General features: G+C 48.9%; 5 protein-coding genes across 5 annotated transcripts; 2 read left to right on the plus strand and 3 right to left on the minus strand.

The window, feature by feature from the left end:
• Positions 1 to 1,626: 1,626 nt before the first annotated feature.
• On the plus strand, positions 1,627 to 4,577 carry BROUX77_003897 (uncharacterized protein; the record flags this gene model as incomplete). The annotated part of the gene is made up of 6 exons (XM_073748598.1): positions 1,627 to 1,848; positions 1,922 to 1,975; positions 2,083 to 2,692; positions 2,767 to 2,966; positions 3,058 to 4,171; positions 4,297 to 4,577. The coding sequence occupies 6 exons, from the start codon at positions 1,627 to 1,629 to the stop codon at positions 4,575 to 4,577; spliced, it is 2,481 nt and encodes an 826-aa protein (XP_073606322.1).
• Positions 4,578 to 5,907: 1,330 nt separating this feature from the next.
• BROUX77_003898 (uncharacterized protein) lies at positions 5,908 to 10,774 on the minus strand (the record flags this gene model as incomplete). The annotated part of the gene is made up of 3 exons (XM_073748601.1): positions 5,908 to 9,153; positions 9,208 to 9,412; positions 9,471 to 10,774. 3 exons carry the CDS (start codon positions 10,772 to 10,774, stop codon positions 5,908 to 5,910), a joined length of 4,755 nt encoding a protein of 1,584 aa, XP_073606323.1.
• A 5,414-nt stretch (positions 10,775 to 16,188) lies between these two features.
• Positions 16,189 to 17,064, minus strand: BROUX77_003899 (uncharacterized protein; the record flags this gene model as incomplete). Its single annotated transcript, XM_073748602.1, has 1 exon — positions 16,189 to 17,064. The coding sequence occupies one exon, from the start codon at positions 17,062 to 17,064 to the stop codon at positions 16,189 to 16,191; it is 876 nt and encodes a 291-aa protein (XP_073606324.1).
• Positions 17,065 to 18,964: 1,900 nt separating this feature from the next.
• BROUX77_003900 (uncharacterized protein) lies at positions 18,965 to 19,252 on the plus strand (the record flags this gene model as incomplete). The annotated part of the gene is made up of 1 exon (XM_073748603.1): positions 18,965 to 19,252. The coding sequence occupies one exon, from the start codon at positions 18,965 to 18,967 to the stop codon at positions 19,250 to 19,252; it is 288 nt and encodes a 95-aa protein (XP_073606325.1).
• A 697-nt stretch (positions 19,253 to 19,949) lies between these two features.
• BROUX77_003901 (uncharacterized protein) lies at positions 19,950 to 21,052 on the minus strand (the record flags this gene model as incomplete). Its single annotated transcript, XM_073748604.1, has 2 exons — positions 19,950 to 20,769; positions 20,838 to 21,052. 2 exons carry the CDS (start codon positions 21,050 to 21,052, stop codon positions 19,950 to 19,952), a joined length of 1,035 nt encoding a protein of 344 aa, XP_073606326.1.
• Positions 21,053 to 21,292: the final 240 nt, after the last annotated feature.

Genomic DNA, 21,292 nt, shown 5'->3' on the forward strand with positions numbered 1-21,292 from the left:
TTGGAGATAGGATGGTGGGTGAACTGAAGATGGATATGGGTTCAAGGGCAGGACTGGTGGTCTGCCAGTATGATGTCCAAATGTGAATGTGGGTGACAAAAGGCGTGGAGAGGATAGTATATGTTTGCTGCTGGCGCAAAGAAGACACTCCAATATCAGAGGTAATTGGGCTAATCGAATATAATGTCTGGGGTCAATAGAATCGTTTAGATGGGTTTGTGTGCGTATGCGACATGCGCAATGTGACTGTGGGCGAGCCTAAAGTTGACAGCGACGACATAACCAGCGAGACGAAGCCTATTTTCTGTGGCATCGCAAAATTTTTGAAGTCGCAAAGAGACTTCTGTGCTGGGCGATGGATGCACAGTGTCGCACTGTGTAGTGAGGACCCAAGTGAGAGTCTTAGCGGCTGGCTATAGAGATGTCGGTTTACTATAGCGGGAGCCCTGGCGCTAAAAACAGGCGACTTTACCGGTGTGAATGCTTCATGGAAGCTATGGAAAGGTGAAGATAGGGGCGAACCTAGAACTTACACACATATCATGATTGATCTTGCGCTGTTGTTTGAGCACTGACAGAATCCCTGTTGCAGGTGATCTTTCCTGGCTGCTTGTGGCAGAGATTGGCGCATATGGTGCTGCGCAATCCAGCAGTAGACGTGGACTTGCAATCACGAGAAGAAGAAACGGACCATTGTGCTCTAGGCTGGTGCTCGTATTGTTACATACAGAGCACCCGAGGTGGTAGGGACTCTAGTGGATGCAGTGGGTAGCTAGGGCAGTTGATAGCCTGTAGCCTAGCACAGTGCCATAGAAGAGACACTGTGGTCAACTCCAGACGAAAACTCGCTACGCTTTCCACAGTGAGCGCCGCAATAACCCTCGATAACCCTGATTCTGGTTCTCACTCTCACGACGGGCTTGTTTTCGGTATCCTTTCACATCTCCAGGCCATCATCATTGTGCAATCCGGTGGCTTTCGTTTTGCCGGCTGACTTCCGTCGACTTTCTTGTTTCATTTCTCTTAGTGTTCGTTTCTTTTTTTGGGGTTTTTTTTGGGCACCTTTTTTTTAGTATATTCTTGGCCATCTCCTTGTCGTCGCCTCAAAGGCTTTGCCTGACTCTAACTTGGTCAATGCTTTTTCGGAGCAAAAGGCAAAGGCTAAAAGTACGCCAGGCAAGGCAACGAACGCATTCCACTTGTACAAGTACATAGTTATCTTTTGCCGCTCATTATTCGTTGGCCGCTGATCCACCATCATATCATCGCCCCGTCTGCCGCTCTGTCTTGTTCCCTTCGACAACCGCCGTCATCCACAAGCAAGCATCCGGGCCATCGCCATAGCGCCTTTGATTATTCTTTATTGCCTGGCCTTGCCGCCATCCGCCGCGCTGACTTTGCTGAGAAAACCCCGCTCCCAGAATCTCCGTACTACCGCCGCCGTCGCGGTCGCCCTTCCCTCCCACAACCACAACCACCTTGCCTGCTACAGCTTTGCTAGGGATAGGCACCGGCTCGTTCACACCGAAACCCCTCTTCTCTCCGCTGTCATCGGCTGATCGTCCATCTCGGTCTCCTCTTCCATACAACGTGTGCGGTATCCCCGCTAGAACGCCTTGACAAACCATGGTCCAAAATCGAGCGAGCTTGTTTATCGAGGCGGCCGAGTCTACTACTGACCTTTCACAGAGTGGCGCTGCTGCTGCCAGTCATTCCAGCGATGACACCGGCGCTGCCTCTCGGCCCGCGGGCGACGAAGCCGCGGCCGCTGCTGACAAACCTACGCCAGAGAAAACCGCCTATGATCTTCAGGTCGAGAAGCACGTACAGGAAGTGCTGGGCTCTGAAGTGAGTAAATGCATGCTGACGGATGTCTTTATCTGCTTGGGGTGAAAAACACAACTGACTTTGCCCTTTCCAGATTGCCATCGCTACTATGCTTAACCGCCTGAAACAGAGCATCATGGCTGCCAAGGTAAGCAAGCCCACGGCCGAGCCGCGCCCCACGAATCTGAAGCCCCCAAAACGCCTTCATAGCCGTGTATGCGCTGTCTAACACATGTCTCGTCGCGTCGTTTATAGGATTTTGCGACGTTTTTGAAAAAGCGCTCTCTGCTTGAAGATGACTATGCTCAGGGCATCAAGAAGCTCTGTCGCCTGACCTTCGACAATATCAACCGGCCCGACCACAAGCAAGGCACCTTTGCCATGGCCTATGAAGGCACTGTCACCATTCAAGACCACATGGCTGACAACGGCATGTTGTTTGCCCAGACCCTATACCGCATGTCAGAAGAGCTTATGGAGCTTGCTACGGGTGCTGAACGGAACCGCAAGGTCTGGAAGGCCACCGGGCTCTCTGCCGAGCAGCGCGTCGCTGATCTTGAGGCTGCTATGCGCAAGTCCAAGAACAAGTATGATGCTGTTGCCGAAGAGTATGAAAGAGCAAAGACGGGCGACATCCGACAATCCAACAAGATGTTTTTCAAGGCCTCCAAGTCTGCTGCCCAGCAGGAAGAGGACCTGCTGAGAAAGACCCAAGCCGCCGATACAGATTACCGCACTCGCGTGCAAACACTGCAAAGTGAGATGGGCGATCTGAGGATCAAGTCCAGACCCGAGGCTGTGTCTGCATTACAGGTTCTGGTCCGAGAGACTGACTCGGGCTTGGCGATGCAGATGCAAAAGTTTGGTAGGTCCCCTGGCCCAGCCGCTCGTTAAGACTAAAGAATGTGTTTGATAACTAACACAACTGGTTCTCAACAGTGTCATACAATGAGAAATTGCTGCTTAGCAACGGTCTCTGCGTGAGTCCACTCAAGTCTGAATCCGATACCAACGGAGGATTGAGTCTTCGTGATATTGTTGCAGGTATCAATAACGAAAAGGACTTGAGCGACTATCTAGTGTCACACTACTCCAAACTGCCACCTTTGCACCCTGTCCCCAACTATGAGCGGCATCCTGTAAGTATAACCATTCTGTTTGGCACTAGATTGGTGCTCATCTTAGTTTTTGTTTGATTGTATGTATGAGACTGACCTTGCTTCACTGTAGACTCTCGGACCTACACCTGGAGGCATGACCTTCCAAGCAGCCCCAAACCCTACCGGAACCTCTTTCACTCCCATGTCACCGCCCAGTAACAGCAACTTGCGGCCCAAGTCGAATTCAAACGGCCCCCTAAGCTCCAATGCTGTTCAGGCATCATCAACTGTTCCTAAACTAGGCTCGCAACAAAGCTCACCAACCCCTTCGCATACGAGAAACTTTAGTATAAGCTCAATGTTGGGATATGAGCCCAAGCCTGATGCCTCTCAATCACAGTCTCAGCCACAGTCGCCACCGGCTCCTGCCCATGTTACACAGCCGTTGGCCAACTCCCAGCTCCAGCCTGCTCCGGCGGCTTCAGGCGCTGCAGGTAACCAGGCACCAATGCTGCCGTCCTCCAATAGCAATAGCTCCATATCATATGGCGGGATGGCCTCGACAGGCCCGCCACAGTTGGGTGCGCTCTCGTTTCAGAGCCAGTCCAACTCAAATATGACCCAATTTAACAACAACCCCCCTGCCTCGCCGCACACAGCTTCTCAAATGCCCATGCCTTCGCATCTGCAGCTGCAATCATCTCTTAACGCGCCCACCTCCCCACCCGCTAACGCTCCCGCAACATCCTCTGCCCCCTCTGTCCCGGTTGCTCAACCGTCGCCATCGTCACCGCCACCGCCATCTTCAAACTTTACCTCATACAGACCACCACAGTCATCGACTTCTCCGGCGCCTGACATGCGTGCCTTTGCGCCTCCGCCTGCCGCCACGCCTAGCGGTAGCTTTGACCCTGCCAAGAGGGTATTTGGGTTATCGCTGGAGCAGTTGTATGAGCGTGACAGTCTCGCGGTGCCTATGATTGTTATCCAGTGTCTTCAGGCTGTGGACCTGTACGGCTTGAGCATGGAGGGTATCTACCGCCAAAATGGTAGCAAGGCGCATATTTCTCGCCTGAAAACCATGTTTGATACAGACTCCACCATGCCGCAGCTTGACTTCCGCGTTCCGGAAAACTTCTTTCATGATGTCAACTCTGTCACGGGTCTACTGAAGCTGTTCCTGCGCGAACTGCCTGACCCGCTGATGACACGCCAGAACCACCAGAGTCTGATTGAAGCAGCTCGTAAGTTTGACCACCATCTTTTACCAAACTCGCAACCCAACCTCGTCCCCACAACTCCATACATCTTCCCCATCAGTGTCAAATAGTCAACTTTCCATTAACCATTCAATCACCCCGTGCTATAGAAATTGACGACGACACCCTGCGCAGAGACACTCTGCATGCCATTATCAACGGCCTGCCTGACCCCAACTACGCCACTCTACGTGCGCTGACCCTGCACCTTCACCGCGTCATGGAGCATTCGCACATCACCCGCATGAACTCGCACAACCTTGCTGTCATCTTTGGCCCGACGCTCATGGGTTCTTCGGACCCGAGCACTAGCGTGTCGGATGCCGGCTGGCAGATTCGCGTCGTTGATACCCTATTGCAAAACACCTACCAGATCTTTGACGATGACTGAGTAACACGCAAGTTCCCCCTCATGTCTCTTCCTCGCTGGTACACTTGAGAAAGAGAGAATTTGGTTATTGGTATTGGTATTATGTAAGAAGAGAGAAAGGGAAGGCTTTTTTTAGACCCCAACCAGGATCGGATGTTTTTTTTCTGCGTGTGCTTCTTTTTGTCTTCTTCTCTTGGTATAAATTACTGTTTTTGTTATTTCCCTGGCTCTCTCTCTTTTTTTTTTTCTCTTTTCTGTTTCATGTTATGTTGTCTTTGACACGGTTTTCATTTTCATTTTTTTCTGGTTTTAGTATTGCGTCTTGTTTATCGTCCAAGGCTCTGTTCTACTTGTATACACGTAGAGCCAGTCCCGCGTCTATGCTTCTTCTTGATTGTGGACGTGGTGAGGTGGAGTGAGGAGGAACCAAGCCCCTTCACGCATTCATAATCAACGCATATTCAACGCTTGCGCTTTCACTAATCCCAGCCTGGGCACAACGGAACATTGATGCGTAAGAAATGAGACATCAGACTGGTAGTTATTGGACAACTAAAGAATTCAAACGTGTAGCTAGTCAGAATCCATGACAATGAGAGAGACAACTGATGGTTAATCAGACATGAGAAAAGAAGAAAAAAAATGAAATAAAATGACAAGGAGCTGAAGTAAAGTATCTCATCGTGAAACAAGAGCAGACGTACGAAATGGGGGATATGGTATTCACATACAAAAAAGAAGTTAAGCAGCAACGGCCTTGAACCAAACAAAAAAAACACCACAAGCAAGCAACAAGACCTTTACCGAAGAAATGAGGAAGAAAAAAAAAGGGGGGGGGGGATAACAAAAGGAGAAGAAGTAATCAGTCAAGGATGGCGACAACGATGCTAGAAACAAAGCCCAAGTTTTCCTCCGGCCGGTTGGTAGTAGCTCAACGCGACACAAGGTGTAAAAGTAACAAAAAAAAGAGACCCACGAACAAAGAACAAGAAAAAAAAAACAACCCCCAAACAAAAAGAAAACAAGGCGCTCTCCCTCCCATGAGACGACAGACAAGATAGAAATAACCAAGCGAAGAATGACGCAACAGAGAGAAACAAGAAACAAGAAAAAAGAAATACGGCACATGGACTCGTGGACACTAGAGCGACTTGGTTAGTGGTCGCGGGAATGCAGGTGGCAATGATGAACAAGGCTGGGGATAAAGATGAACGGCGAGGATTGGCGTGTGCTGTTGGTTTGGAGCATCCAAAAGACCGATGGAGTTCAAAAGAAGGGGAAATAAGATGCCGGGTGAGGGTAAGTGTGGCATGAAGAAACATAAGAGAGGATAGATTATATAATCAAGAGACTACTGGAGCTTGATAGCATCAAACAGTGTCAGGCTGATACTTGTGTCGTTTTCGCCGACCGTCGGGGTTGGTTCACTCAGGACCTCCCAGCGCCGCAGGATAAACGGCACAAGCTTGTCTGTTTGCATCAGGGCAGGGTTTTGGACCTGGCCCATGGCATGCTTAAGCGCCACGCTGCGGCCACCCGGGCCCAAGAGCGACTTATCTCGATGGCCCAGCAGAATGCTGTCGGTGGGCATGTCGGCAGCCTGACCAAAGAGATAGCGGATGCGGGCGTCGGAGGTCCGGTTTGGAGTGACAAGGCCGGGCGATTCAAGGGAGGCGAGGACAGTGCGTGAGCAGTGCACGCGAGCCTCGTCGCAGAGCCCATCAATGAGCATCAGAGCAACGTCAAATACTTTCTGGCCAGGAGTAGCGGCCAGGTTTATTTCGTTCTGGGCGACTTCATCAAGCTCTAGTAGGATTCCGCAAAGAACCATTACAAGCCGAGGGCGGACATCTTGTGTGTTGGCCTGGGAGGCATGAAGGCGGGGGTTAGCGGATATTGTAGGAGTAGGTACAGAGGATGATGTGCCTGATATATTATCTGTGGCTGAGGCATGCATGAGTAGGAACTTGAGCATCGCAGGTAACCAGTTGATCAAGATCTGTTGACGGACCTGAGTCATGTCCAGAGTTTTTTCCATCATGAGAAGCTCCCACAGATCGTTAAGCCGGTCGGCAAGATTCACCGACAATTGTCCAGCACCGCGCATTGTCCGGCCCCGTGAAAGCGAGTCCACAACAGACAAAAGGGTCTCGGCCATCTGGATCTGCTCGGGAGTTCGGACAAGATCCTGAGTGTTGCGTGGCGAAGGTATTATTTCCAAGAATTTAGCTTGTGCCCGTACTTTGAGCTGTTGAGCAATGTCTTCGTTGTGGTGAGGCAGTGCGTTGGTCCACATGACATATCCGCTTTCAATAGCATTTTCCATGGCTTTTGTGAATAGCTCTATCTGTGATAGGGCGGGCTCGTCTGTGTTGTTTTCGTCGATAGGATCATCAGCGGTCAGGGCTACTGAAAGTTTCAGCTGGCAAAACGGAAGAGTGAGCTCATTTGCCTGCTGTAGGATACCGGAGTAAGAAATATCGGTTTGAGCCGTATCCTTTCCTAGCAACAGCCGGGTTGTAAGGTTGTTGATCAAATTTCCCATGGCCCAGTTTTGGTTTTTGCCGCCGAGATAGGTAGATACGAGGTTGGAATCAGCGATGATGAGACGCTGGAGTTGCTGGACCACAGCTTCCCATCGTCCTTTACGATCCAGGGGAAACTCAGACGTTAGGCCAATGCGTCCACCGAGGCTGACGTACTCTTCCAATGCGGCTCGGATGAGCATAAGAACTTCTTTGGGATTTTTCAAAAGTATAATCTGTTGCTGAACGTAAACGCGATAGCTTTCTTCGGGGGCAAGAATCTCGCTTGCCGGTGAGTGGATGGATGCAAGTTGCATCACTTCTTGGACAAAAATGTTGTTGGCGCGTGGCAAAGGAGAATTTGAAACCTCACTCAAAGCTGCCCGTATCACCAGTAGCAGCTCTACACAACCCAAGCTGATTATTAGGGGGAATATGGCGTTGAGAGGTGGGCGAGTGGCTCTTGTCATCACATTTCTTAGCCATTCGTTCATGCGACTGTCAAAGCGGGAGGTATCAAAAATACGAAGTCGGGCGAGGAGGAGGGCGAATGAACGCGGGCGGTCATTATGTGTTTTTTCCCAACTAGACTCAAGACCAGATATAATCATTTGAAAGATTCGGTCCATAGTGCTAGGATCAGCCACATTACCATTTGCAAGAAGTCTCTCAATTTCATCGGGGAGATCCGAATCCCTATCACTCGCTATGGCGGCCATGTTGTCAGACACTGGAGAACAAGCATCCAAAGTCGAGCTTTTGTCAGCCAGACGCAGTTTTTGCCGAAATTGTTCAACTACGGCATCCTGACCAGGAATCCGCGTAGCTAAGCTCGCCATTGACGCAAATAAGGATCGTTTTGACACTGTTTCTGTAACGTGAGGCGCGGTAGAGGCCTCGAGAAGTAGATCATATATCCGCCGACTTTCCCCAAGAGCAGCTATGCAAAAGATGTTTGCATTCAATGTGTCTGCACAGCAGGCAAGGACCTCGGGATCTGTGCTTTTGGTGGTAGCTCTGAGAACGGACCCGAGCTTGGTGAAATCTGACGCGGCCTCTAAAAGGATTCGAGCGGAAGTAAAGGTTGCCACTGTGATAGGCGGCGATCCATCCGGCATGAGAAATCTGGTTTCAAAGGCTTTAGCAATGGCAGAGCCGACGGCTGTTTGAACAGCACGACTACTCTTGCGCATGGGGCCAGCAAGCTTGCTAGCTGTGATTTTTTGGGCTGAAATGTGAAGCGATGTGTCGCCATCTGTCGTTGCACCCACCCATGGCATCCCAATAGCATGCATAGCTAGTTGAAGGGCATTTTGGACATCCTGTGCTTCCTCCTTGCAATTAAATCCGGCGCGACGCAAAAGATTTTCTCGGGATCCAAGAGAAGATGCATCCACAGAGTCTAAAGGCAACTCAACCAGGAGCCTTGTGATGCAAGGGCCGCCCTGATCTATTTGCGACTGTTCCATCACACCACCCTGTGTCAAAAGCCAGGCAATATACCGAGAGACAGATAAGTCACCCGATCTTACGAGTTCTGAGACCAAAATGTAGAGCGACTGTTTTCTGTCGTTCGCAGTTTCCGGAATGGTGTCGATGAAGTCGAGGACAGCGCAAGTCACGTCGATTCCCATCCTTGCGCCTTCACGTAAGAACCTCACGGCGACATATACTTTACTGAATCCTGGTCGGTGGGCTGAGGTGCCCCATTCGAGGAGTGTTTGAGCCAAGACAAGCTTGTCATTGGCAAGATTCCAGCAGCGCTGGATGGCAACATCAGCTGGTGGCGTAAGCATTGTGGCATCTAAAAGCCGGATGAGCTCCTGGCGTCCGGTCGATTGTGTTGTTGTATTAGAAGCTAGCAGCCAATGGTTGCGGGCATTAATGGCGTTGAGAGCTGTCATGCAAGCCGAGTCGTCGTGAGATAAAAGCCCGTAAAGAGCGTCTTTGTGTTTGATCCATGTGGCGGGGGAAATGAAGCTGTCGGGATTCGAGAGGAGAATGGATTTTATGAGGGTAATGAGGTTTGCCGAGAGGGGTGCTAGCACATCACCGTCGGGGTCATTGTATATCTGGCCCATCATATTAGTGACAAGTTTAAGCTTTAAGGATACATTTCGACTTACAACAGTAAGATGTGAAAGAAGCGAGACGACAAGCCGTCGGCCGTTTTTTCGAGCCTTCAGAAGATCGGCCCAATAGATCTTGGATATGAGAAGCCATATCGGCAGCTTCGAGTGTTGGCAGTTTTCCAATAGTTGAACAAGCCAGTCGACGTAGTGATCACGGTCAAGGAGGCCTTCTGAATACAAACTGGCAGAAAATCGGATACTAGAAAGGAATGTTAGCTTGGATCATGAGGGGCTGTTTCAGAGAAAGTTCAACGCACCCATAAGAGACCTTGGCCTTCCAATCGGGCGAATCAATCGACGATACCAGAGATTCAACAAACTGCTCTACAAATATAGTCCAATCACGAATCCATTTCATCTCGCCGCCAATGACAATTGAACTTGATGTGCCTTTTCTCTTGAAGGCGCGGATTTCGTTTGCGCCAACACATTTGGCAAGCCAAACTGCGCGATCTATAGGGACTTTCTTGTTCAAGCATTGTTCTAGCAGAGACTTTCCTCTGATTCCGTGTGGAATAGTCCGGCTGAGCTTACGGAGAGAGCTTGCAGGACTGGCTAAATCCTTGAGCCAGAGTTCTCGCTTGGTATCTGTAAGGGTGACGCGAGGGGGCGGCTTGAATGTAGATGTTGCTGTAATTTGGCCAGTGGCGCGGCGTTGTGCCATGACACTAGCAAAGATGGTAGAAAGGGCCGTGAGACCGGTTTTCTGTTTGATCTGGGGGAGAACAGTAGGCCGAGCTGTGCTAGTCTCGGGGTAGGCAGAGGGAGGCTTGTCAAAGTAACCGGTGCGAATAATGGTTTCGGACATTTGATCTTCGGGGTGGTTGCCATTCCATGGGAAGAAGTCGGCGAAACCGGCGTTGGACGTGCGTGCAATCGAGGTAACGCCAGCATCCATTCTGAGTGTTGGATCGGGCTTCCATCCTGTCTTGAATCTGGGCGCCTCGGGGGGGATTTCTTGAACCCAAGGCCGCGGCCGGCCATCTTTCTTAAGAGTTGTTGGAGGTGCTGGCTGGCGTGTTGGTTTTTGAGTTGTGTATACCGGGCGAGTGAGACGAGCACGGCGCTTTGGTAGGGGCAGCGGACTATCGTCGACGGGTGGAACGGCGGGATTGACGGTGGAGGCGTCGGTCATGACGGAGTCAACGGAGCTCACGGCGCCATCTGGAGATGCGGCTGTAGGCGTGGCTAGAGTTGGAAGGACGCGCATTGATGTTGGGATTGACGACGACTCTATTGTTGCTGGTCTCACGATGACCGAGTCGCTAGACACTTCGGTTTTGAGACGAGAGCCGCCACGTCGCGGTAGGGTTCCATAGCGGTTCTGGGCAGCCAGCGCGAGATCGGACGGGTCGAGATCGAAAAAGTTCTGTTGCTGTGTGTGGCTTTGGGGATCGCGGCGAACAGGCGCTTGGGGATGGGGTTGTTGTTGCGACAAAAGATGCACGTTGCGTTGCTGTTTTTGGTGCTGTTGCTGTGATGACGATGATGATGATGATGGGCCAGCGATGGCTCGTTGTGGAAGGCGTTGTTGGACGCCCATCGGGGTCCTAGAGGTCATGATTGAGAGTGCGGTTGATTTTCCATGGCCAATGATGCAATTCGGGGTGGTAGCACTCAAGGCGCCCTATTTGGACTCTGCTATCTCGAAGTCAACGAGCAGATTTGGGGGGTTTGATAGCGGCCGTGGATAGATCAAGGTGGAGACTACAGCGAAATAGCGAGTGTTGAGAAGTCGGGAATCGACTCGGACCGATGCGGATTTTGGCAAAGACGATGCCGCGACGTGATGGATCGAGGGCTCGAGGGATATTCTGTAATGGCAGCGGAGCGGGCCAGATGTGCGATGGTGGTAATAAATAAGATTTGTAGCGATTCGCAGTGATTCGCAGTGGCTGAGTAAGACGGATAAAAACGCCGTTGAGTTGAGCCTGGTGGGCGTGGCGTCGGTTCTGCAGTGTGTGACAGAGGATCAGGCCACTGGGGCAGGGGAAGGCGCTATAACAACAGAGGGGATACAGGCTATAGGCAGAGTAGGGCAAATCGACTACAAGTCACAAGTCACGAAAATGCAAGCGGAGAGGGAGATAACTAATAAAGAAACGATGCAGGAATTGAAACAGACCGTGTTTATTTCCAATCTGGCCATATCCAGGAAAACCGGAGAGGAAGGAATGGGGCAGAGAAGCAGAGAGCACATGGGCACAGAGGCACAGAGGCACAGAGGCACAGAGGCACAGAGGCTCGGAGACTCATGGGTCCAGGAGACCCGGAAGTCGAGTGGAGACCAGCAAAACAAATCACCACAAATCACGGCCGCGAGATGAGCCAGTGTTACGTGCACATATTATCCAGCTACGAGCACAAACAAGCATAGCCAACAATTAACACCATGATAACAGGCCGGCCAGATGCACCGCCAAATGGCCAGGACAAGCACGGCCATCAGTAGACTTTGTTGTGCGTATATGCTGACAAACAATTGTCTTTGTAGCCCAGAAATGGCGCCGTATACGTGTACTTCCACCACCCAAACCTCTGGCCAGATCAAGCAGCCACATCAAGTACTTTTTTGCTTTCCAAGAGATCCAATCTAGATGGATGAGGCCATGGGACCAAGCAGCCTATCCATCATTCATCGCCCATCCCACCCAGCCGCACCGGCTCAGTTCCATGGGCGTGCATCCAGCAGCAAAGAGGGGGGTGCACGAGATTAGCACTAGCGTTGGAGCGACGCCGGCCGATACAGGCCCACGGCGTTGCTGCAGGTCCAGAAACGTATGGGGCTATATCTCCAGCTGGCGGCAGCTGATGACGACAGCCAGCGACTGCATGTATGCTCAACAACTGGCCTGGGCACTCGTCGCTTTACTGGTTTTGCATCCAAGTAAGTCCATCCGGTCAAAACAGCCCCATGTTACATCCTCAATTGGGCCTCTGTCCGTCATTGTGTAATCCAAGTACCTGTACCTACGAGGGCTTGTGGGCACGTGGGTCATCAATAACTCTTCTAGCCTCAGTCTTACTCTCGTCCTCGCTCTCTTACATGCAAACTGTGGGCCCCAGGACTATAAAAATACAAAACAATCTCTTACATGCAAAATTTTGGCTTGTAGTTACATGGCTACTTTACAAGCACTTGCTATACATATGACAGTCAACCGGTCGAAAAACCTAGGGCTATACAACATAGTACTATAGTCTGCCCGCCGCGGCAGCACTCGCATTACATATTCGGCCCAGTGTTTGCCCCGGAAATAGACCATATGCAGAAGCTTGAAGCAGCTAGGCGGGCATCTTTTCCCCAACTCAACTTCCGTCTCCATCGCAAAAAAAGCACGCGTCAGTGGCCATTAACCCAATCAATCTCATCGCTCGGGTATCATTCGGTCCGTTCACAACCCATTTGTCACCTCCTTGCTATCGCCTTACGATGTACACAGGATGAAGCCAATAGGATGACCCCCTCGCCAGGCCAGTGCTAGACTCCACTTCCTCCCGCTGTCTACATCACGTGCACTCTCACGTGCGAACAACCCTGTGGTAAATGTGGTGTAGTTAGGCTGAGAAAACACCAAAGGCATGCTGTGCTCCAAATGTGCCTCTTATGGCCGTGCATAGCCATTGAAATTTGAGTTTGTGTTGTACTTGTCATAGTTGAGGCCTCATCAGCTGTTGCGCTATTATAGGGAGCTCATGTTGCAGCTTTAGGCATAAACATCTTAATGATTGGTTTTTTTGTGGCACACTTGTCTCGAAGCCCGAAGTCAAATTTAGGGTTAGTTATACACCGTGGTAGAAACTGATGACAACTTAAACAAAGTTTTGGAACTTGATGATATCTACACTATAATAGAGTTCTATGTCTTAAGAGAGGTCGTATGTGCATTCTATTCATTTTTTTTTTTGCATTCTGTCCCTATACCATCTATTCACGAACTTCAGCGTAGTAGATAGATGAGTATAACAAGAAAACGCTTCTACACAAACATCGGAATGTAACCTTTTCGATCAGACTCTTAACAATCTATGTTGAGGCTAGCTATCACTCTGCTATGTGTAATAAAATACCTGACAGCTTCTACTCTATGGGGTGTGCAGAAGAGCGCAGCATCATCCTGTCAGAAGCGACCGCGGTACACCTCAAAGTCATCGTGGCCGGACAAAGTCATGAAAATCGGGCAGGCAAACTTGTGCTACATGCTGTTGAGAAGAATCCTCCAAGCTTTTTCTGGAGCCTTCACGGGTGGGCCCAGATACTGTCCTGCTACACCGCACTTCGCAGCCCACCAGGCACGGAATACCGTGGTGATACGCGGGCAAAAATGGCTGCACATCTGGGAGAGTGATGTGGCTTCCAGCATTATGCCCATCCTGGGGCCCAACTTAGCCTATTCATCAGTGAACTCATTGCTGTGATGCTGAAGTGACCAGGGACCGACCCTCAGTCAGGTCTCAGTGATGGCCAACAACTCCCACGGCAGTTGCCGGTCTACAGGAACTTCCCATCCCGAATCATCATTTAGCCGGCGCTGATATTTCCCTCACCCAACTTGAAACTATAGGTATAGATATAGAGGCTGGAGAGGGTAAGCGAATGAGCCAGCAGTAGGTGAGCTATGACCCCGACGTCTTTGTCACCCCGGAAGGAAAGAAGGTTGCCGGAGTGAGCCTTCGAACGGGTCCTGGGAATTTATGACCAGCTTGCGCGGGAACATGCTCCTAAGCATGGATAGTTTGTATCCAGAGGTATTACCATAACTCAACGAATGGGTTCAGGGGAAAAGGATTGCCCTGGTGTTTAGCGTGACCAGAGGATTGTCCGCTGGGGAGATTATGTATAGAAACCCAGACGCGAGATTGAATACTGCTCATGGGTCTGCGCTGTAGAGTGACAGCGCTCCATGGAGGCTCCCCCAGACTGTGCGATCCAGGAACTATGTGACTCCTTGAAGGTCATGATACTGCGCCATTGGGGACAACCCCGAGCATCACCACGTGGCTGCGGTGTAGGTAAATTTCGTGTGCGCACACGCACAGACTGCCGTGTAGGCGCTTTTGATGAGCGCAACTTTCTTGAAGCTGAACAAAATATGTATACCATAGATCGCGGGCGCTGCTCCCTGAGCCACGTCTCGGATGTGGGGCGGGAACAACAGATTAGGTTCCCACAACACACCGAGCCTCCGCAAGACCCCAGCAGAGTCAAGAGCTTACAGCGTGGAGTAGTTGGACATGATGATAACGATATAATAGTGATGTTTTTATTTTCCAGTCTACTTGCGAGCGTATCTTGGCATACGACAGGAGACTATTCACCATACTGATTTTACAAAATAGAAGCGAAAGAAACAAAAGCCAACTCCCGCGTACAGTAACCCTCCATCCCAAAATGTAACGACCCAAAAGTACCACGCGACTAGCTTAGTGCTCTAATAAGATTTTATCAACAACGAGTGGATAAGATACCATACTTTTAGTAGGTCAAAGGTTTATGTATCATGAGGTAGAGATACAGACCCTTGAAGCAGCTTTAGTCACCCTCATCACTAAAACTGATGATTCACAACGGAAGAACTTTAACAGAGTATGTGGCAACAACTGTTCGCAGTTAGAAAATGTACTTTTCATCGTGAGGGTGTTTACGATTTCGACATATAGAGTCCATTTTTATATAATTAAGTAACAAGTAACAGGTTGGGAAAATTCAACTTGGCTCATCCTAACATTTGGCCGTCATGCATGTTAGCACTTGGCTGTTGATGCTCGAAGGTTACACAGGTAGCCTTGGATTGTTGGGAGCTGATACATAATTGGTCAGAATTTGCTAAATTTATGGGCCCTTTGTTGAACTAGTAACACCATCAAGACGACATATTGCCGCCTGGCATCACGATCTGCTAAGATTGAGCCCTGATAAAGGAGGGGGGTTCACTTTTGATACTGACTTTGAAATATTTATTATTTCACGTATCTAGCATTGGCGATAGCCTCAAAATACAACTCTTTTTCCCATTTACCTACTACAATGTGGTGCCTGTTGTTCACTTCAGGAAACACGGCGACACTGGCTTGAAAAATCAAAGATCAGTTAATAATCGATTATGGAGTAACTGGGTACATCTTGGACAAACAAAAGAGAGATTAAATTACATATACAGTAGTTACAAATGTAGATAAGTAAATACATGGCTATCGGAGTACTGGCTGGATATGTAGGGATGTCTGTCCCCTCCGTAGTCTGCTTTACCACAAAAGTATCAAGAGGCGGCTTTCCCCACCTGGTCAGACACTTTTCTTTTCTTTCGAATCTCTTGCGGCTCTAACTTCCGCCAGTTGCGTTGACCAAAACTCACTTTGTCGCCAAGCCTATACTCTTTATTCACACTCAAGTTTGAATCCATTGTCCCTACAGATGGCAACACTTACAAAACTGGGGCTTCCGCCATATGTTCGATAAATATTTTTAATCTTGATGTTTTTTTCTTTCTGATGGACCTTTCCTAACTTTATATGTACCTCCGTATTTGTTTACGCGACACTCCTGTCTTTTGCCGGGCGAACCGCTGACCGAAGACATTATATGGCTGATACATGATAACTAGTACTTCTGGTATGACCTCTATCGTGTGCTTCGTTGAAACTTTCGAGGAGAGTGGGTTCAGACTTTCTTTAAATATTCGACTAAAAGCTAAGCTATTAGATACAGTGCTGTAGAACAATTTAATATGGCTCATCGTGATTCTGAAGTGAGTATAGTGGCGAGTTTTCGCCGCTTAAGTAGCAATCGACCATTTGGAATGACTTCAGCACCACGTATCACTGCATCACGGCCAAGTTTGCATGTCATTCTTTCCAGATCAAACATGAGTCTCAAAAGGTAGCCCCTAAAATGTGATTTGGTATAGCACTCGGGGCAAGCACAACGTTTATCATAGGGAACGTAGACATTGCGAATTGTTGCGGCGGCCCAGTTTATAGGTAAACCTGATGTTTGGTGGATCTCTCTACGAGATCTGGTTCGCGGAGAAACTCGAGAAGCTTTTCATATTGTTTCTCCTTGGGCGTGAGAACCTTGAGTAGAGCCAAGGTAGGTTTTAGCTCCGCGTGTTGGGTCAAGACAAGTTTGCAAATCTGGATAACCTTTGTTTCATCAGATACCTCAAAGCCCAAAACAGAGGCATGGGACACAAAAAGGATGTACCGGTCCAGCATTTCCGATAAGCTTTCTGATCCACTATACTTGAAGGACTCAAGTCTTTCATTGAAAGTACGACGAGCGCCATCTACACCCCCGACAGCGGCAGTTCGAAGAGCCTCGACAGTTTCACCCGGGAGATGACAAGTACGGACGTGATCTAACAGTTCATCTGTGCAAGTTAAACGGATAAAGTTTGTCAAGGATACTTGAACGTGGGGTGAGCAGTATTTGTCCATGTCAGAGAATTCACAGCCAAACACAGTAGTCATCGTTTTCAGGGTATGTTGCCAGTCAACATAAGAATCGAAGCGACTGAGCTGTTTGCGGATGGTAACAAGTTTAAGTAGCTCAGTGACATCGTCGACAGTTAGGTCTTTTGGTGATTTATAGGTGGGAGTCTCAGCATTATCATTCTGAGAAGGCTGGGAATTGAGACGTGAGTCTAAAGAGGTAGCAGCAGGGGTAGCGGTAGTGGTGGCGGTAGCAGTAGTAGTGGTGGTAGCAGCAGCGGGGTTTGTTGCGCTCGGGGCGGTATAGGTAGGTTTCCCAAATGGAGATTGAGAGGCACTAAAACCTGCGCCACCAAAACTTTGGCCAAAGCCGTTGTTGCTGTTGGCAGCGAGGCCATGGTAACTTTGGTTGCCAAACATGGTGACGAGGGAATTATCGCGGGCACGAAAAGTGCGGGGAGAGTTGTTGATGTTGCTTGCTACCAAATTAAGCTTGAGACTTTTTATTGACCAAGTAGAAATAGTTAAGGCGTTACTGGTAGAACTGATAAAAAGGGATATGAATGGCTAGATCCAACTCGGTTCAACCAAGAACGATAGCAAGCAGGTGGTCAAAGGACACAGGAATGACAAGTACTTTATTTTTTTGTTTCTCATTTTTAAAGGCTATGCTGTGGCTATAAGCATCACGTGAGTGATATCAGGCCGTGAGTCATTAGACCTCCCTGAGTCTGATTAGGGAAACAACATTATAGGGTTCACATGCAAATACGTCAGACTTTAGGCCCTGAAACTGGTGGGATCCAGTTGGGTTCTCCGGTTTGGAAAGATCAAAGGCGTTGGATGAACACACAGGTTTCATGCTGAGGCGCGATCCGGGAGCTATGGTCCTTATGAAAATGACTTTTATGGTCAGACTTCCAAAGGTCAGTGAATCCGACTTTTGGGTGTTGCGTCGCGGAGTTGAAAAAAAAAAACGTGTGACAAAGTAGTGGCAATTAGAGAAGATTTGGAGAAAGATAGCCCTAAATTATTAGAGACGACTCAGATGTCGTCATAGGCCAGATCCTGAAACTAACTTGATAGATCCTGTCAGTGATGATTGGAGGACTCACTCCTGTCCTTCGCAGAAGATGCTTCTGGACTGTCACAAGTCCAAAGAGATAGATGAAGGTAATGAATCAATTATCACAGGAAAGAAGAACTATGATCGATGATTTACAAGTCCATAGCTACATACAACAGATAGAGAGAAAGAGCCATTCTTTATGTCCAAGTCCTCGCGATCAGACCTCAGTCCATATGAGGTAGCCCGTCTCCCGCTGTGGAAGGCAAAGGTCCATTGCTAGCATAAGAGAAGTTTACTGATACTCTAGTGCTGATAGCAGGTGATGTCCATGACCATGTCACGGCTTTTTCGTAAATGATTAGGTGACTATAGTTCTCTCGCTGGCACATGTTATAGTGCGCGACTGCTCTCTCTACTGTGTCGTGGGAGTCTGTGTTGGTGAGTCTTCTTCTGGGTCCTGTACACAGGGTGTCGATGCCCTATTTGTCCGCCCTGTCTGAACAGAACACAAGGTTTGACAGAATCCTAGCTACATTAACTCGTGTACATCAGAGTTGAGACAGCTTTTGTGGTGATGAGTGTATCCAAGGAACTCTACCCCCACGGGTCTCTCTGCTGATGTACGGGCCAAGAGATCTGGGAAATACATGTTACACAATAACGCCACAGTCACCACGCTACATGGCGCTGATATCCCTTCATGATTAGATTCACGGGCACCCGTGCAAAACTTGTCTCTCAATGGGCTTCCCTGTTAAACAACGGACTCGGGGACGACTCAGCCACAGTACACAACGCCACAGTTACGCCACAACAACCATCATGTGCTACATCAAAGACGACAACCATGATCCCAGAGCATCGCACACACTCACGATGTCTAGGGTAACACACACCGCACATCACACAAGTTGCTTTGAGTAGTAGCACATAAGTAGGAACTAAGATCTGGACTTAGATAGTAGGGACCTCCTTTCTTAGTCAATCAGTCTTCTCGATATAGCTCTCACAACAAGTTCCACTTGCCATTGAAATTATTGCTCGGGGCTTACATTCCCCGCGATAATGCGCTTAGGCCAATCTTAGTCTTCGATTACTCATCTACTCTTGAACAAGGTTCCTATAATCATGACAAGGTGAACAGTCAGCATCATAACCACATCCAAGTCGTAGATGGTTAAATATCCCCTCAAATCTTTATCTTCTCTAATATTCCATATGTTTCTCATACGAATCTTCATCCGAGTATAAATGTATCGTTTCTCTCCCTGGCCTGCTATCTTGGCTATTTTTCTATCCATCATCATCTCAACCACTGATTTCGGTCACAATCTGTCGTCCAAAATCACTGAAACCTTTGCACTTTATAGGGATTCACCCACTGATTTTACTACCACCGCTTTCACAGCCTCTAGTGGGAGTTCGTGTCTTGTATTAGCTACCAACCCAAAGTTTGGATTTTTACTGGTGATTATCGCCGAACTTTGCCTTTTGTTGCAGATATGGGTAGAAGAAACAACGACTTGCCCTTTGGCGTGATGCCTACCTTCGAGTCGAATATTCACCAGATGCAGATGCAAGTCAGCGCAATGGAGCGTATGGAGCTTCCCAGTGGCTGTGTTAATCCACTAATGATCAATCACCGTGCCCACTCTAATCTTCAGCGTCTTGCTTCTGATATGTTCTACGAACCACGCATGACTAGTGGTGTCACAAAGGCTGATGCTGAGCCGGTCGATAGCGTTTTGCACCTTCAGAAGTGGCTGTGTCAAGTTGGCCAAGTTGAAGAGCTTGAAAAGCCCCGTCTCATCGTGCATGTGGAGAATGGAGTCCAAGGGGCAATGGGCCTGTCAACGAATAGTGCTCTCGAAGTTGTGGGACGATGCGGAGTTGAGAAATCAGGTAGTAACGGTAGAAGTGTGAAGTCAAAAAATGGGCATCACGTGGTGGTACTTCAATTGCATTATTCAGTACACAAGAGAGCCGCGGGTGGTAAAATTGATGGCTCGCTGTCAAATAGTTACGCTGAATACATGTCAAGATGGAACCAAGTTTGATGCACAACTGATTACATGAAGCTGTTACGTGATCTATTAAAACCTCTCCTCTTACAACAGCAGTGCATAAAGCCACACTAGAAACTAGTATTATTTGAGAGGGTTACTTTGTCCGGGATTCAGACTCTGGATGCATCAATACACACCATGTTCATATCTTTAGTGATCGGAGAAGTTAACTATTCGTCGTCGGTGTCAAACGTCACGATGCCGTTAGGGTAGCTGTCGGTGACAACACCGATGCCAGGCACCCAGCCATCGCCACCAGCCTGCATGATGTTGGGAAAATGGTCGACCAGGAGCTTGACGCCAGAGTTGAAACTCTGGCCGTCAAATACGCAATGTTTGCTATCAGGCTTATTATTGGAGGTCTGTAGCTTCGCAAGAACATCAGGCTGCACATTGTAGGCCCCAGCTTCAGTAAAGTAAATATGGATAGTCTCTGTGAGGCATTCCCGCAGTTTACTAGGACTGGGCAGCTCTTTCTGAGTGGACTGGAAGTGCAGGCGGGTGTTTCCAATGAAATTTTCCGGTTTGACGAATGGGACCTGAGGAGGCATAGCGCCGCACAGCAGGAGAGCGCCAGTGTTGGGGAAAAGGTGCATGTAGGCTGGGATAAAGAAGCCAGTAAGGAGCTTAGAGCCACCAGAAATACCAGTGAAGTAGACCTTTTCGTTGTCGAACGCCAGAATCTCGGGCAGGTAACTCAAGATAAACTCCTTGATAGCCGCAGCATCGCGCTCACCGGTCGGGCGCTCGTTCGAATTACCACCACCCCAGTTGGCGCCTTCGCCAGGAGCAAGAAGGGCAACTCCAGCAAGATCCTTTCGAACACCCTGGTTGGGGAACTGATAGAAGCTTTCACCACCATCACCATGAAGAAGAACATTAAGACCAAGCTTGCCCTTCGTATGGCGGATGGCGGCAGAGCCCTGGATATTAGTGCCAATAGTGAAGCACTCAGCAGGAGCGCTCACTTTGAATCCGATGTCCAGGCCACTATGGTGATATGTCAGTACGCATTTTACACAAGTCTTATCGACCATACAAGATCATTGAGAGCTTACTTGATCTTGGCTACGCCTTGCAAGATCGTAGATCCATCAGAGGCAATTTCGACAGAGGGAGTGCTCCGAGAAAACAACCAAGAACTCTTGCTCTCTTCCAGACTCCGACGAGACGAGATCGAAGAACGGGAAGCGGCATTGACACCGATCTCGGTAGCACTGAAAGAGAGAGCAACTGCCAGTGCCCTCAAGGCAGAGGACGGGGAGAAGATCATGGTGAGCTTTAGGAATTATAACCGGCTGGAATCAGGAGCAAAGAAGCAGAATAGGTGATAGGTAGGTGGGAAGTGATTATGGGGAAGAGCTGAAGGACGAAAGAGAAGTTGATATCATATAACATCATACCCATACCATTCTAAACGCATATTCATAGCCAGGCAATTGAAAACCGGCGGGAAGTGGAAAAGAACAACTTGATTGAAAATGCTTCAATTACCATGATACAGGTCATGCTA

This window comes from Berkeleyomyces rouxiae (assembly GCF_048999995.1).
Source record: "Berkeleyomyces rouxiae strain 22BRR77 chromosome Unknown BrBRR77_ptg000003l, whole genome shotgun sequence".
In the NCBI taxonomy this organism is placed as follows: Eukaryota; Fungi; Ascomycota; class Sordariomycetes; order Microascales; family Ceratocystidaceae; genus Berkeleyomyces; species Berkeleyomyces rouxiae.